Source organism: Panicum virgatum, chromosome 4N (genome assembly GCF_016808335.1).
Source record: "Panicum virgatum strain AP13 chromosome 4N, P.virgatum_v5, whole genome shotgun sequence".
In the NCBI taxonomy this organism is placed as follows: domain Eukaryota; kingdom Viridiplantae; phylum Streptophyta; class Magnoliopsida; order Poales; family Poaceae; genus Panicum; species Panicum virgatum.
This window is the reverse complement of record NC_053148.1, coordinates 5706096-5719034: the sequence shown is the minus strand read 5'-3', so window position 1 is coordinate 5719034 and position 12939 is coordinate 5706096. Positions and strand designations below refer to the sequence as shown.

General features: G+C 45.3%; 2 protein-coding genes across 2 annotated transcripts; one reads left to right on the top strand and one right to left on the bottom strand.

Annotated features, from left to right (window-relative positions):
* Positions 1-5080: 5080 nt before the first annotated feature.
* On the top strand, positions 5081-8553 carry LOC120669823. Its single transcript, XM_039949661.1, has 3 exons — positions 5081-5346; positions 6877-7351; positions 7765-8553. The coding sequence occupies exons 2-3, from the start codon at positions 6890-6892 to the stop codon at positions 7912-7914; spliced, it is 612 nt and encodes a 203-aa protein (XP_039805595.1). The 5' UTR covers positions 5081-5346; positions 6877-6889; the 3' UTR covers positions 7915-8553.
* Positions 8554-8605: 52 nt separating this feature from the next.
* On the bottom strand, positions 8606-12884 carry LOC120669822 (hydroxyproline O-galactosyltransferase HPGT2-like). The gene is made up of 12 exons (XM_039949660.1): positions 12648-12884; positions 12493-12556; positions 12350-12399; positions 12068-12261; positions 11748-11808; positions 11534-11606; positions 11206-11329; positions 11022-11109; positions 10491-10541; positions 9738-9809; positions 9042-9154; positions 8606-8944 (listed from the first exon to the last, which is right to left on the bottom strand). Exons 1-12 carry the CDS (start codon positions 12800-12802, stop codon positions 8922-8924), a joined length of 1068 nt encoding a protein of 355 aa, XP_039805594.1. The 5' UTR covers positions 12803-12884; the 3' UTR covers positions 8606-8921.
* Between the last annotated feature and the right edge of the window lie 55 nt (positions 12885-12939).

The following is a 12939-nucleotide window of genomic DNA, read 5'->3' as shown; positions in this document are numbered from 1 at the left end:
TTATACACCTAAAAAAATCAAAACGACTAATAATTTGAGATGGAGGAAGCATGTATGTATTCATTCTTTTTTTTGCAATGGACCGCACTTTTTGGATAAAATCGTCATGTATCGTACTACTACATTGAACTCTGATTGCTGAAATACATGTCACGGCTTCGGATGATGTTTTGGCAATTACGTCGGGAACTTAACGGTGATAAGGCAATGTTGCCCACATTTTACAAGTCCACATGTCTTACATTTTCTTAAAGACTCACGGGTTCATGAATCCGACAAGGTGCTCGCAGTCACACCACAGAATGAAATTCACACCTGCCCCTACTACAGATGGGTTGTAAATCGCAATATGAATCTAATGAGCCTACTAAATGCATAATTTGAAACAGTAATGCTACAGTAACCATCTGCTAATTATGGCTTAATTAGGCTCATTAGATTCGTCTTGCGATTTACAATCTATCCGTGCAAAAAATTTTACAAATAAATTTTATTTAGTACTCCAAAATAGTAAGATTCTGTTTCAAAATTTTTACCTTAAAGATTTCATTTACCTTGAAACTCAAAAAAATCGAACACTATGAAGGCCTTTGGATTTTGTTGACCGAAGGTAATTGATCTGTCTACTGAATGGTATAATATTTTTTTTACTGGAACCACCCTACGCAGTAGGATTAGTATTGTACACTTGTTTGGTTGTTCCCCTGTGAATTATTGAGTAGCGTTCTTGGCAGGCTCTCTATGGTATATATTGCGGGTCCGTGTGCCGCCAAGAATATACGTACAAGACCAATCTTGATAAGGCTGGTATGCATCCAAACAAAGGACTTAACCATAACCACAAGTGAAATACACAGATCCGATTTTACTTCTTTTACCATTCCAGATCTCACAAAGCCAAAAGTATCTTCCATGAGACCACGACCTGTACGTGTATGGATTGCGACTGAGTTTGGTGATGTGTCGTCAAGTCAGGACAGCTCAGAATTTCTTGACCCATTCCAATGGAAAGTTTAGCGTATGCTGAGATATTTTGGGAACAGGGAACATCAGTCTCTGTGGGTGAATACTTCCATGGTTGCACAAAAACTTGTTCTCCTGTAGTTGGTTATTAGGTATTCTTTTTTTTTTTGCGAGTAAGTTGGTTAGTTTGGTATTCTGATAGAGCAAGAACATACAAATTCACGTGGATAGTAGCCTTTTCCATCCGGTACCGTAAAATGCCAGATGCACAAAATGATTCCTCATCGGTCAGGATAAATAGCCAAAGCCAAGCCTTGCGCTGAACTCAAGTATCGGAACGTACTACTTCGTCTCGGATTCTAATGCCCCGCTTGAGTGATGTTTTAAAAAAGGAGAGCATTAGCAAAACAGATTCCTCAGAACCGTCCAAAGTGATAGGTTAGTTGATGAGGAGTTTCTACGTTGTCTAGAACTGCTGCAGCACGCTGATCATCGTCAACTTAATTAAGTTGCATCCACGAGCCTCATGATATACCATCATGTGCATAAATCTGAAGCGTCGCACTACGTGGTGAAGAGGGGAAAAAAATAAGAATCAGAAGTTGAAAAATCTTTTTTTGAGATTACACAAAACAACTCAATCACTCACAACGCACACACACTCACTTCTACGAACGAACGAATGCAAACTCTACCCCTGCAAGCATCTTCAAAGACCGAATCGGCAAATCATCGAGATTGACGAAGTTACCGTAGGCGCCTCGCTGTCGACGGTAACGTCGGTTACCACTAAAAGCACTGTGTTCAACCCAGAATCTAAGATGCTACCGAAACTCTTATAACCACTAATAACAAGTTGTTGAGAAACCTAGACCTTTTTTCTTTGAGGTTACACAGTACAACTCAGACACTAATAACACATGCACACTCACCTCTATGAACACACGTATGCAAATTCTATCTTATAAGCATCTTCGAAGACTGAGCTAGCAAATAATCCTCGAGATTGACGAAGTCACCACAGACGTCTTGCTGTCGACGAGAATGTCACCTACCACTGAAAGCACAAACGTCCTTAAATTCTAGAAGACACTTGTAACCACTAGACTACATACCCTTTCGTTAAACCTAGATCTGAGATGCTTTGCACCAAATAATTAAAAAAAAAGAATATCAATGGCGATTTGAGCCTAGGGCCACGACCATATGCGTGACCCGAATAACCTCTTGTCAATATGACCCGCTTCTTAAATGGGCCTTTTTTATATATTTTTTAAAAACATTTTTTTACAGAAATATATTTTTGATTTCACAATTTACAGTTTTATACTCCTACCGCCCGGCAGGGGGCATACCGCCCGTCTGCGGGGCAGCCGCCCCCCTGCCGGGCGGTAGGGACCTATATGTAATTAAAATTTGAGTGCCATCGCATGGAGTCCCCTACCGCCCGGTGGAGGGGCGGCAGGCAGACCGACCGTCCGGCAGGGGGGCGGCAGGCTCCCCCCAATATAAAAATTGAGGTCTCCCCCCACACCTGCATTTGCCGCAAACAACATCCATAGAGGGGGAAAAAGAGACATGGGGTGAGGGAGGGAGTTGCAACAAATAAATAATTAATTTAGAAACAAGTATGTAATAAACTGAAATTTTAATACTATAGCATTAATTAAATTAAATTGTTTTACAATATTAATGGATTCATACGTAACTTACCTGCAGATCACAAGTGCGGAATCCGGCAGAGCTTCGCTGTTGCAACTCCCTCCCTCACCCCACGTCTCTTTTTTTTCCCTCTATGGATGTTGTATGCTGCAGATGCAGGTGGGGGGACCTCAGCTTTTATATTGGGGGGAGCCTGCCGCACCCCTGCCGGGAGGTCGGCCTGCCTGCCGCCCCTCCACCGGACGGTAGGGGCCTCCATGCGATAGCACTCAAATTTTAATTACATATAGGTCCCTACCGCCCGGCAGGGGCAGCAGGGGGCCGGCCGCCCCGCAGACGGGCGGTAGGCCCCCTGCCGCCCTCCTGCCGGGCGGTAGGGGTATAAAACTGTAAATTGTGAAACCAAAAATATATTTCTGTAAAAAATATTTTTAAAAAATATAAAAATAGAAAAAAAACGCTCTTAAATGTCCATGGCCCAGCGAGTAATCCTGTTGTGAAGTGGCCCTAGTTAATGGCCTGTCAGCGAAGGCCCATAGTCCATGTTGAGAGGAGGAATTAGGAGTGGTAAAAAGCTTTAGACTTTGGTCTAGAAAATCTAAGGGTCATGTCCTAAAAGAGTCGAGTTTTAATTTTATATAATTTTTAGCTAAAATATTTAAAGATCATATTAGACTGTGAAGATATCATTAGGGTTATAGTCCATTACTACCCCTAGGAGGAATCAGAGTCTCCTCCGTTCCGTCTGTCTGACCTCTAGCCTCGTCGCCTAAGCCCTCCGCGCTCTCGCTCTCCAACTCGCCCCAAACCACCCAAAAAAAAATGACCCCAAACCCTAGCTTAGCTAGCAGCTGGTAGTGCTGGCAGCCACCCCTCGACTCCCGGAGGTCTCGTTGACGAATCCCCACTCGCCCATCCCAAGGAACCAAGTTGACAAGGTTGGAGGCGACGCGCCAACGCCTGGAGGCAAGATGCCGGACTGGCGGGCAGACGCCACCGCCTGGACCCTGGAGGTCGGACCGGTGGGCAGACAGCGGCAATCATCAAGCACAAGCAGTGAAGCTGAAGCCCGAGGGTTATTTAAATTTTTGTCATCTTCTTCAATGGCACTCCTTTAGTTGCCATTCTTAAAATGGCTCCTATATTTTTGCTGCCGGCAAATGGAGAACTCAATAGATTTGCTAATTTTGCTGACGTGGCGCTCCACCTTGGCATGTCAGCGTGTACCCGGGAGGGAAATGACCTCCATACCCCCATTCTTCCTCTCCCTCTCTTTCGGTCTCTCCCCTCTGTTCTTGTCCTCGTCATGCATGCTCGGCGGTGCCCTCCTCATCCCCGGCGCCGCGGGTGCCCTGGTGCTGCCCCTCGGCGGCGGCGTGCACGAGCCCCACCACCTGCCGGCGGCCGCTGCCATGGGCGCAATCCCCAGCCATCGCGTCGTGGGCGAGCGTGCGCGCCTCACTCTCGACACCGCACCACCGGCCACGGCCGCGCGCCCCGCCGCCAAGCAGCGCGAGCGTGGGTGGCCACGGGCACTCGGGTGCGCGAGCAGCCGCACCGCCGCCGCGAGACCAACAGGCCGCGGGCACGCGGGCCGTTGCCGCGAGTCCTGCAGGCAGCAGGGCGCGGGTGCTCGGGCTCGTGGACCACCGCCGCAGCGGGTATGACCCCAACCGCCATCTTTGCGCAGAATGTGGACTCGTGCGTCGCCCCGTGGAGGAAGTTGTGGTATGGCTCGATGCGGAGGCAGCCGCCGGCGTCGACGCAACTCTGGTTGGTGTTGATATCGGTGAAGTAGCGGCAGAGGCCGTAGTGCTCCAGCTCGAGCCGACGGACAGAGGAGGAGGAGGAAGGGAGGAGGAAGAAAGGGTTATGGAGGTTATTTCCCTCCCGGATACACGTTGGCATGCCGAGATGGAGCGCCACGTCAGTAAAATTGGCAAATCTGTTGAGTTCTCTGTTTGATGATGGCAAAAATATAGGAGCCATCTTAAGGATGGCAACTGAAAAAGTGCCATTCGGAAATATGGCAAAAATTTTAATAACCCGAAGCCTGAAGCATGCCACTTTTGATTTCCCCAATCCCCGAGCTCCATAATGTATATTCTCTGTTTGAATACGAGATTATTCACGCTGTATTTTATAGACTTGTACTAGAGTTGCTCACCTACACAAGTACACCGAATTAACCATTAGATTATTAATAATAACTTTATTTAGTTAGATTATTAAATTTATTCTAAATTAACCTAAGAAATTATTTACTATTTATTACCACTAGTTTATATATATGAATGTTATTATATATATTATGTAATGTTTATAGGAAGTATCTATTACTCTTACTATGTTGTCATATAAAATGAATTTTGTGGATCCAATCGAATTTCGCGTGTCTACGGGTTTCGATTTTAGGGATAAATTTTCAGCCGAATCGGTGTTTGGAGCGGTTTCATGTTTTAAGCTCGGGCGCCCCGTTGCCATCTTACGGTATCCCCTCCCCTACCGGCGGCTACCGCTGCCATTCTCCTCTGATCTCGCCGCCGCCGCCCTTCGCTCAGATCTCTCTCCCTCGCTGCCGCCGCCCTCCGTTCTCCACTTCTACCATCGCAGCCAGGACGAGCGGCCCCTCACAGGCAGCCTCCACGCGGCAGCGCGGTCGCGCCCGAGCGGACGGGACGGGGAGCCGCGGGCAACAGGCGGCGGCGCCGGATCCACGAGGTACGTGCTACTGCTGCTCCTGTCCTCTGGGGCTCCGGGTCCACGGTGTCGCTGCTCCCCGGTCGGGGAGGAGAGGAAAGAGGGGGCCTCATCCGTCGGGGCTCGGATGAGAGATGCTCGTGTCCACAGCCAGAGCCGCGCCTTCTCTCCGACTATTCTTACTTGTCCAACTCTGGCGGGTAGCGGTAGACGGCCAGCGACGGGGTGAGTCCTGCCTGCTCCTCATCCCTCTCTCAGATTGAGGCATGGTGGTGGCTAGGTTAGGGTTTCCGATTCAGGGTCGTCGGGGGAGGGTTCCATGGCCGGCGGGCTAAGAGGAGCGTCTGGCGGCGGCAGTAGGCACAGCGGGCGGTGGAGGGTCAAGGCTGGCGAGGTGAGGCGGCGTGGGTGCTCCGGGCGGCGGATGACAACTGACGGGAACGTCTAACGGAGGGGGCGAGTGTCTTCCTCAGTTGGCGAATGGGGGTGGAGGGTGGCTTGTGGGTGGCGCGGGTGGCGGCGCCATTGCCTGTGGTAGTGGTGGTAGACAGTAAACATTTTCATTGCACGAATGATTGATTGCGATTATGATTACATGGTGCTTATCCATGGATTGTCATTTCATTATGTTCGCTAGGAGGTAATAACAGGAAGCATCAATCACTAGAAACATAAATATCACCAGTTGATCTAAAATAAGGAAACAACATTTTTGGCTAATGATCAAGCAATCGAGCAAACCATGATTCCTAAAATCTGATATCTACAAAGGAGATACTCAATAATCTTGTCAATTCAGGTGTACATAGAACTAATGTTAAGCTCATCACCATTATGAAAAATTGAAAATGGCTCAAACATTGTCTTAACATGTTACAAGGCTGACAAAAGTACTCGCAGGACCATCCAAATCTTTAAATTACAAATGAAATGTTCTGGCTGAAAGCAGCTGCCTAAGGTTTTTGAATGGCAGATTCAAGTACTAAACATTTAATTTCTCTGTGTTTAAAAAGTTCATCGGAAGAATTTGCAGGATGGTAAAAGAAACAGCATTTTTTTTCTATCGCCGCTATTGCCATCAGCTAGAAATTTATTATCAGAACTTACAAAATCTAGCTTAACTGAAGCATCACTGGTTATCATTTTGGATCCAGAACACAACCATAGTCAGGCATTTCTTTTACTGCTCTAAGTTTTTATCAAGTTTTTCGTACAATTAGGCTTGGAATTGGGATATTCTAAATCGTGCTGTTTTCCCCCTTTACTACAAGTTACCTATTGTTATGTGTCTTGGTTGAGTGGTTTAAGTGCTTAGAAGTTGGCCCTACGCATGCAAATTCAGCAGCTCCACCACTGCTAATGAACAAGAGATAAACAGATTTACTATGTCAATGACACCCAAAAAACAATTATATGGTTTGTATTTGTCACTTTTTTCATCGCTAAACCTATAATGCTTTTGTACACTTTTCTCATGAAATCTGTATGTGTACTTCTTGCACAAAACAGTTACAGATTAGGGCAACTAAGCTTTGAACCTTATTCCTGCAGAGATTGCCCTTCTATGGAGACATCCAAAGAAAAGGCTTCCAAGGACAAGGAGTATGCTGATTTCGAAGAGAAGGTTAAGAGGACCATATATATCGACCATCTTTCTCCTCAAGTTACGACCCCAGTCATCAAAGCAGCTCTTGCCCAGTGTGCAAATGTTACCAATGTGGAGTTCATTGTCAACTACACAATCCCGTATGATATACCTTCTGCCGCGTTGGTAGAATTGGATGATGAAATGCAGGCCAAGGCTGCTGTCGAATTGATGACTGATTTCCCATTCATAATTGGTGGAATGCCAAGGCCTGTACATGCTACCCATGCAAAGGCTGAGATGTTCCGGGATCGCCCTCCTTGCCCTGGTCTTAGGAAAGATTTCCGCTGGATAAAACAAGGAGATGGTGAGTATGAAGTAATGAGGAAACTGAAAAACCTTGCAAAGAGGCATGAGTCAGAGAACATGGCTCTAATAAAGGTAAATTCTTTAGTTCGCTCATGATTGCATTCATCCATGCTTTGTACAGTCCTGCAAAAATATGCATATTGCGTTGATACCTTTGTGCAACAATATATGCTTAATTTGTTAATAACTATGTCAAATAAAATATTCCCTCTGTTCTTACATATATGATGTTTGGGACAAGATGATTAGTTCATGGTAGTAGGTATTTGTTAATTCCTTAGACTGGAGGCCCGTATCTTATATAAAAACTATGCATACTCGTCAGATTGGTGCCTGTGCAAGTACTTGGTTTGCACCTAACTACAATATTAGTAGTTGGTGGATGCTGTTACTTTGATCTTGATTTTTTATTGAAATACTTTGATCCTAAGTTGAAAATTACACATGAAAATACTGACATGAAGCTGTTGTTTTTACTATCTCAGAATCTATTGGATGAGGAGAAGGAACTGGCAAAGCAGCAGCAAGAAGCACTTAATGGGAACGGCAAGAAGTATGAAATGCTGGAAGATGTGGTGTCGGATGGAACCATCAGGAAACTTGCTCATCATTACGGAGTGCGCCTGGATGACTGAGGGGACAAATTCATGGAACAGCTGCGCAGTCATCAGTTTGTCCTGGGGCGTTGGAAGATGCTGTGATGAATTAGATTACTTGTGATCCAGTAGCTGGATCCTGCAGTGTAACATTTGGCCCGACAAGCTGTGGCTGCATTAGAATCCGAGATAGTGGCAGCCTTAGTATACAACCTTTTGTTTCTTAGCCAGTCACAAGTCACCGAAACTGAAGCATCCACTGTCGTACCTTTCTTCCTTGTGTCCAACCTGGTGGACGGCTCCAACCTGCCCATGGCGATCAACCCGGTGAACGGGCAGGGCAACTGCATGTCTGCAGCGCGGCGGGGTGCGACCGCGGCCCGCACGTCGGAGCTGGCCGTGAGAGCCAACGGCAACGGGCATTCCTTCCCACGACGACGTTGTGCTCCAACCTCGAACAACTATTCTTTCTGCAAGTTACGCCTGCTACTACTAGCTTTGGTGCCTGTGTCGTTGCTGCGTTGATGGTATGGTTCTAAGGTATAGGCTTAGGCACCACTAGGTTTCTACGATTGATAATTCGGGATATCGTGATTGCAACTGTTGTCCCAGCAGAGGTACATTGTTGTTGGGCAACTGCAACAAATTTTGTGGTTGGAGTAAAGAAATTATTGATCCTTCCCAAGGAAAGCTAGGGCATGCTGAGACATTTTGGAGACAAATACCAGTCTTTGCAGTAATTTTTCGCTCTGTATTGCTGAGAAGAGTATTTTATCAGAACTATGCATCCATAAATGTATTGCAAATTCAGGTGTATGGTTCTTCATAAGTGTGGTCTGGCTCCAAGGAAGAGGGTCAGCAGGAACATCAATCTACAGGTGAAGAATTCTATGGTTGCAAAAACTTGTTCTCCTAAAGTTGGTTAGATATTCTGATAGAGCAATACAATACTATCTGGATAGTAGCCTTTTCCAGTGTGTAAAATGCCAGATGTACAAAGAATTCTTCATCGCGATAAGCAGCCAGAACCATGCCTTCCGCTCAACTCAAGCATTGGAACATACTTTCTCTGGGAATGATGGTTAAAAAACAAAGCATTAGCAAAAACAGATTCCTTGGAACTGCCCAGAGCTGATAGGTAGTTTTGGTTAAAAAGCAGCTTCTACCTTGTCTAGAACTACCGCAGCACAACTGATCATCATCAACGTAAGTTGCATTCACCCCCATCATCCATGAACCTACTGATATATCATCATGTGCATAGCTCTGAAGTGATGCACTGCATGATGAAGAGAAAAACTTTGTTCAGATAAAAGATTAGATGTTCAGAAACCTGGTTTGCAGAAATAAAGCATCAGAAAGTGTAGGGCTTTGTCTAGGGTAATTTTGGCAGCACATACTTCTGACCAGAATAGTGCTCAAAGTTTGACAAGGGCATGCTTAACAGGATTCTTGCATCTTGAAGATCAATCAGTAGGCAGGGTATGGAATGTTATGTGCCCTTTAGGCTGTAATGGCATTTCAATCAATGTATCAATTTTCATATCCTGCAGTCTATTCAGTTACGACTATTTGGGTAATTATTCATGACAGCGGACTCACCATGTGATCACACAATAATCAAGTGTATGAAAGCAAAATAGATATATGAGAGCAAAATTGGAAATACTGTAGGGTGTGGAAGATTCAGACTAATGTCACATTCAGTTCCGTGCTGATACAACTCATGGATAAGATGTTTAAATTCAAAAGCTCAGGACTCAGGAGATGTGCAAGCTAACTTGGATCCTGTTGCTCAGAGCGAGTGCAAAGTGACTTGGCACTGATAAAGATAAAACAGGAAGACAAAAAAAACCAATTACCTGTTTATGTTGATGTAACGAGCCAAATTATTCGAGAGAATAAACAAAGAACCAGAAGCATGGCGAAAATATCTGTTTTATGAAAATTAAATCACCGTCAGTGAGAATGCAAAGGCAAGGCACAGTTCATAATGGAAAAGAAAAATCATTCCTCATATGTCAGTTTCATCCAAAAAGGACCTTGAAGGCTAAGGTCTTGAGGATGCACATATAACAAGAAGAAAAGGTACCAAAGAATATCTCTGAATAGGGGTAAATGCACCATGTGTACTGAAGGTGCAGGGCGCAAGAGGTGGTAGTGCCAATGCACCATGTGTACTGAAGGTGCAGGGTGCAAGAGGTGGTAGTGCCATTCTTAAATTTAAAATTGAACTAGAATAGTAGAATGGACTTTACAAGGTTGACAAGGCCACTCATTGCCCCAAGGAGGCAGTGCGATTGAATAACAGTTACTGGGTCATAGAGTTTCTGGTGAAATTGTCTGATGCACGCCACTCATGGTTATGACAATGACAGGTTGGACTAATGATATCACATAGTAAGGCTGACATCACAGGTTGGATAACAATTATCAAATTAACAGACTGTGAATCTGTAGTGTCTGAGCTCGAGCTTAGGTGACTAACATACAGGCACACTTATTACTTACTAGCCAACATGGTGAAACAAATAATTAGTTGAATGTTCATATGTATCAACTCCAGAAAAAGTAATTAAGTAGTTTAGGAGAATGAGGCCGTGCAAATTACTCACGTTTTTGAGTCTCCAAATTTCCACCACTCAGGTTCGTACCATTGTTGGCCCCTGAAATTCAAATTGGCACCAACACTCTTAATAGTTGACTAAAAAGAGGCAAAAAAATTCAAACTAAAATGCCATTAATTCTTGATACAGTACATGAGTACAACAATGGAAAAATGCAACTGAGCCAACTACAAGCATGTGTTTCTCAGGTTCGCACAGCAGTAACACCTGAAGTACAAGCTGTTCATTCGAATAATTTATAAACGAAACTGAAATTTCAAAAAGACCATGAACCATCCACAAGGTAGTTGGACTGGATAAAACACTATTACACTAGGGTTGCTGAAGTGTATTCCACTACATGAGCACAGCTTTTGAAGGATGCAGCATAGAAGCAACATTACTGAAATAACCAGAAAAAAAAGCTACTTTACTTAACAATGGAAAGTCTAGTTGGAGTAACAGAGATATCAAACATGCTAGGTAACGAATAAATTGAAGACCTAGTGGGCTAATGATTAAATAGAAGAGAGCACATACTCTTCGCTTACGACAACGCCTGATTTCATACAGCCCATGTACAATCCTTGGTTACCTCGCCGGCCTTCAAGCATCTCAATTAACCCAGCTGAAAGAAAGCTTGCAATGAGTCAATGGGGAAAAAAGGGAGAGGTAAATTAACACTAATCATATCAACATACACAGAAAACAGGAAAAGTATTACCTAAGTCGAGATTAATGTTATCCTCAACTTTGACGTAGAATTCTGCATCCCAGGCTTCAACTGCAGCACTAAAGAAAATTTTTGCTTTGCTCGGTAATTCTTCTGCAGCCTCTTCATGACTTTCCTGCCCAACCATTTATAATTATTTAATTAAGACATTCCATTGACCACAAAATGCTTACAGTTTAAGGGCACACTGATGACGTGTATAAGATCACATGGGTTCAACATTGTCTTTGATGGAAGCAATAAAGGTCTAAACTCTGAAGTCCTTTTCAGTACTACAATTTGTGAAGGACAATTGAAAATACAAGAAGTAGAACCTTACAAGAATCAAGAAGTCGTTTGTCCTCCGATTTTCATCATCAATATTACGGTCCAAGGTATCCCCTCTATTTGCACTGCAGGTCCAAAAGGTACATTTCATCAAGAAAATAAGACAAAAAAGGGAGCAGGGATTTCTTAGAGAATGAGAATGGCATAGTCCAATTCTAAACTAAGAACTATATGCAGTAATTCAAAGGTATAATCAAGAAGAAAACCTCCGACCAATAACAAAACGAATGACTACACCCTTTTCCTCAAGCTTCTTCAGAGCATCACCTGCAATTTACAATGATATCGAAGAATAGAGTTATAGTTATGAGATGCAGTAAATCCTTTGCTAACTAAATTTTAAGTTTTATTCCATGTCTATTCAACAGTTTCAAACAATTCAGATTGCAGGCACTTCATCTCTTGAACTAGCACTTTTCAATCAGTCAGTTTTTTTTTACCACAATCAGTCTCTTCAACTGCCCAGTGTTGTTAAGGGATTTCTATCACTAAGAGCTATTGAAACCAAAAGAACAAGAGGGCAAACCTCTTGGCATCCACGAGCCACGGAAGGTGTTCCTCTTGAGCCGGGAGCCGAAACCAGTGTAAACTCCAATGACGGCAAGAAGCTGCTGCTTCTTCTCAGAATCCACAGCAGCAGTCCTGTTCCCCCACAAGTATCCCTCGCTCTTGGCCTTGGTCAGGTCCATCTCCGCCTCAACAATCTTCCTCCCGATCTCCCTGCCACCAAAACACTCATTTCGAGTCAGCAAACCCGGAACTCAGACAACCAAGCCCCAAATTCCCGTCAGAAGAAGTGACAACTCACTTGCATCCGAGGTTCCTCAGCTTGTCCTCCACCGACAGCACCTTCGGGAGCTGCAATCAGGCGCCATCGTCAGGACCGACCAAGAGATACTCGTAGCTAAAAATGCGAGTACGCGGAGAGAGGAGGGAAGGAGAGATCCGCACGTTGCCGGAATTCTTCTCGAGGAGACCGGACAGGATCGCCCGGGTCTGCGCGTCCTGCCACAACCTGGCGACGGAGTGAAGAGAAAACATCAGGAGCCCTCTCTTGTGCGTCTCGGATCGGGGCGGGTGAGATCTGAGCTGGGATGGGGACGTACCGGCCGGCGACGTAGAGCCAGGCGAGGCAGGAAAGGAAAGCCATGACGAGAGGGACCCTGCCCGAGGCGACGCCGGCGCCGGCGGAGGCGGCACCGGCGGAGGGGGCCTTGAAGCGGCGGTTCTCGCGCCGCATGGCGCTGGCCAGCGTCTCCATGGCGGCGGCGGAGGGGGGAGATCTCCGGCGCTGGGCTCTCTCGGCGCCGGCTCCGTCTGCTTGCTGCCGTGCTTTCCTCCAATAGGCAGAAATTGAAGGAAAACGCCGAGCCACCTAATTGTGGGCCGTGGAAGGCC

Bases quoted from the DNA above. Each gene is read 5' to 3' on its own strand.
- LOC120669822 (XM_039949660.1), bottom strand. From the start codon at position 12,802: ATGGAGACGCTGGCCAGCGCCATGCGGCGCGAGAACCGCCGCTTCAAG. The intron at 11,110-11,205 runs GTAATACTTTTC...GCTTTCTTTCAG, and splicing joins TAACATTAATCTCGACTTAG to CTGGGTTAATTGAGATGCTT. The intron at 9,810-10,490 runs GTGAGTAATTTG...TTCATAAAACAG, and splicing joins AAATTTGGAGACTCAAAAAC to ATATTTTCGCCATGCTTCTG.
- LOC120669823 (XM_039949661.1), top strand. From the start codon at position 6,890: ATGGAGACATCCAAAGAAAAGGCTTCCAAGGACAAGGAGTATGCTGAT. The intron at 7,352-7,764 runs GTAAATTCTTTA...TTACTATCTCAG, and splicing joins AGAACATGGCTCTAATAAAG to AATCTATTGGATGAGGAGAA.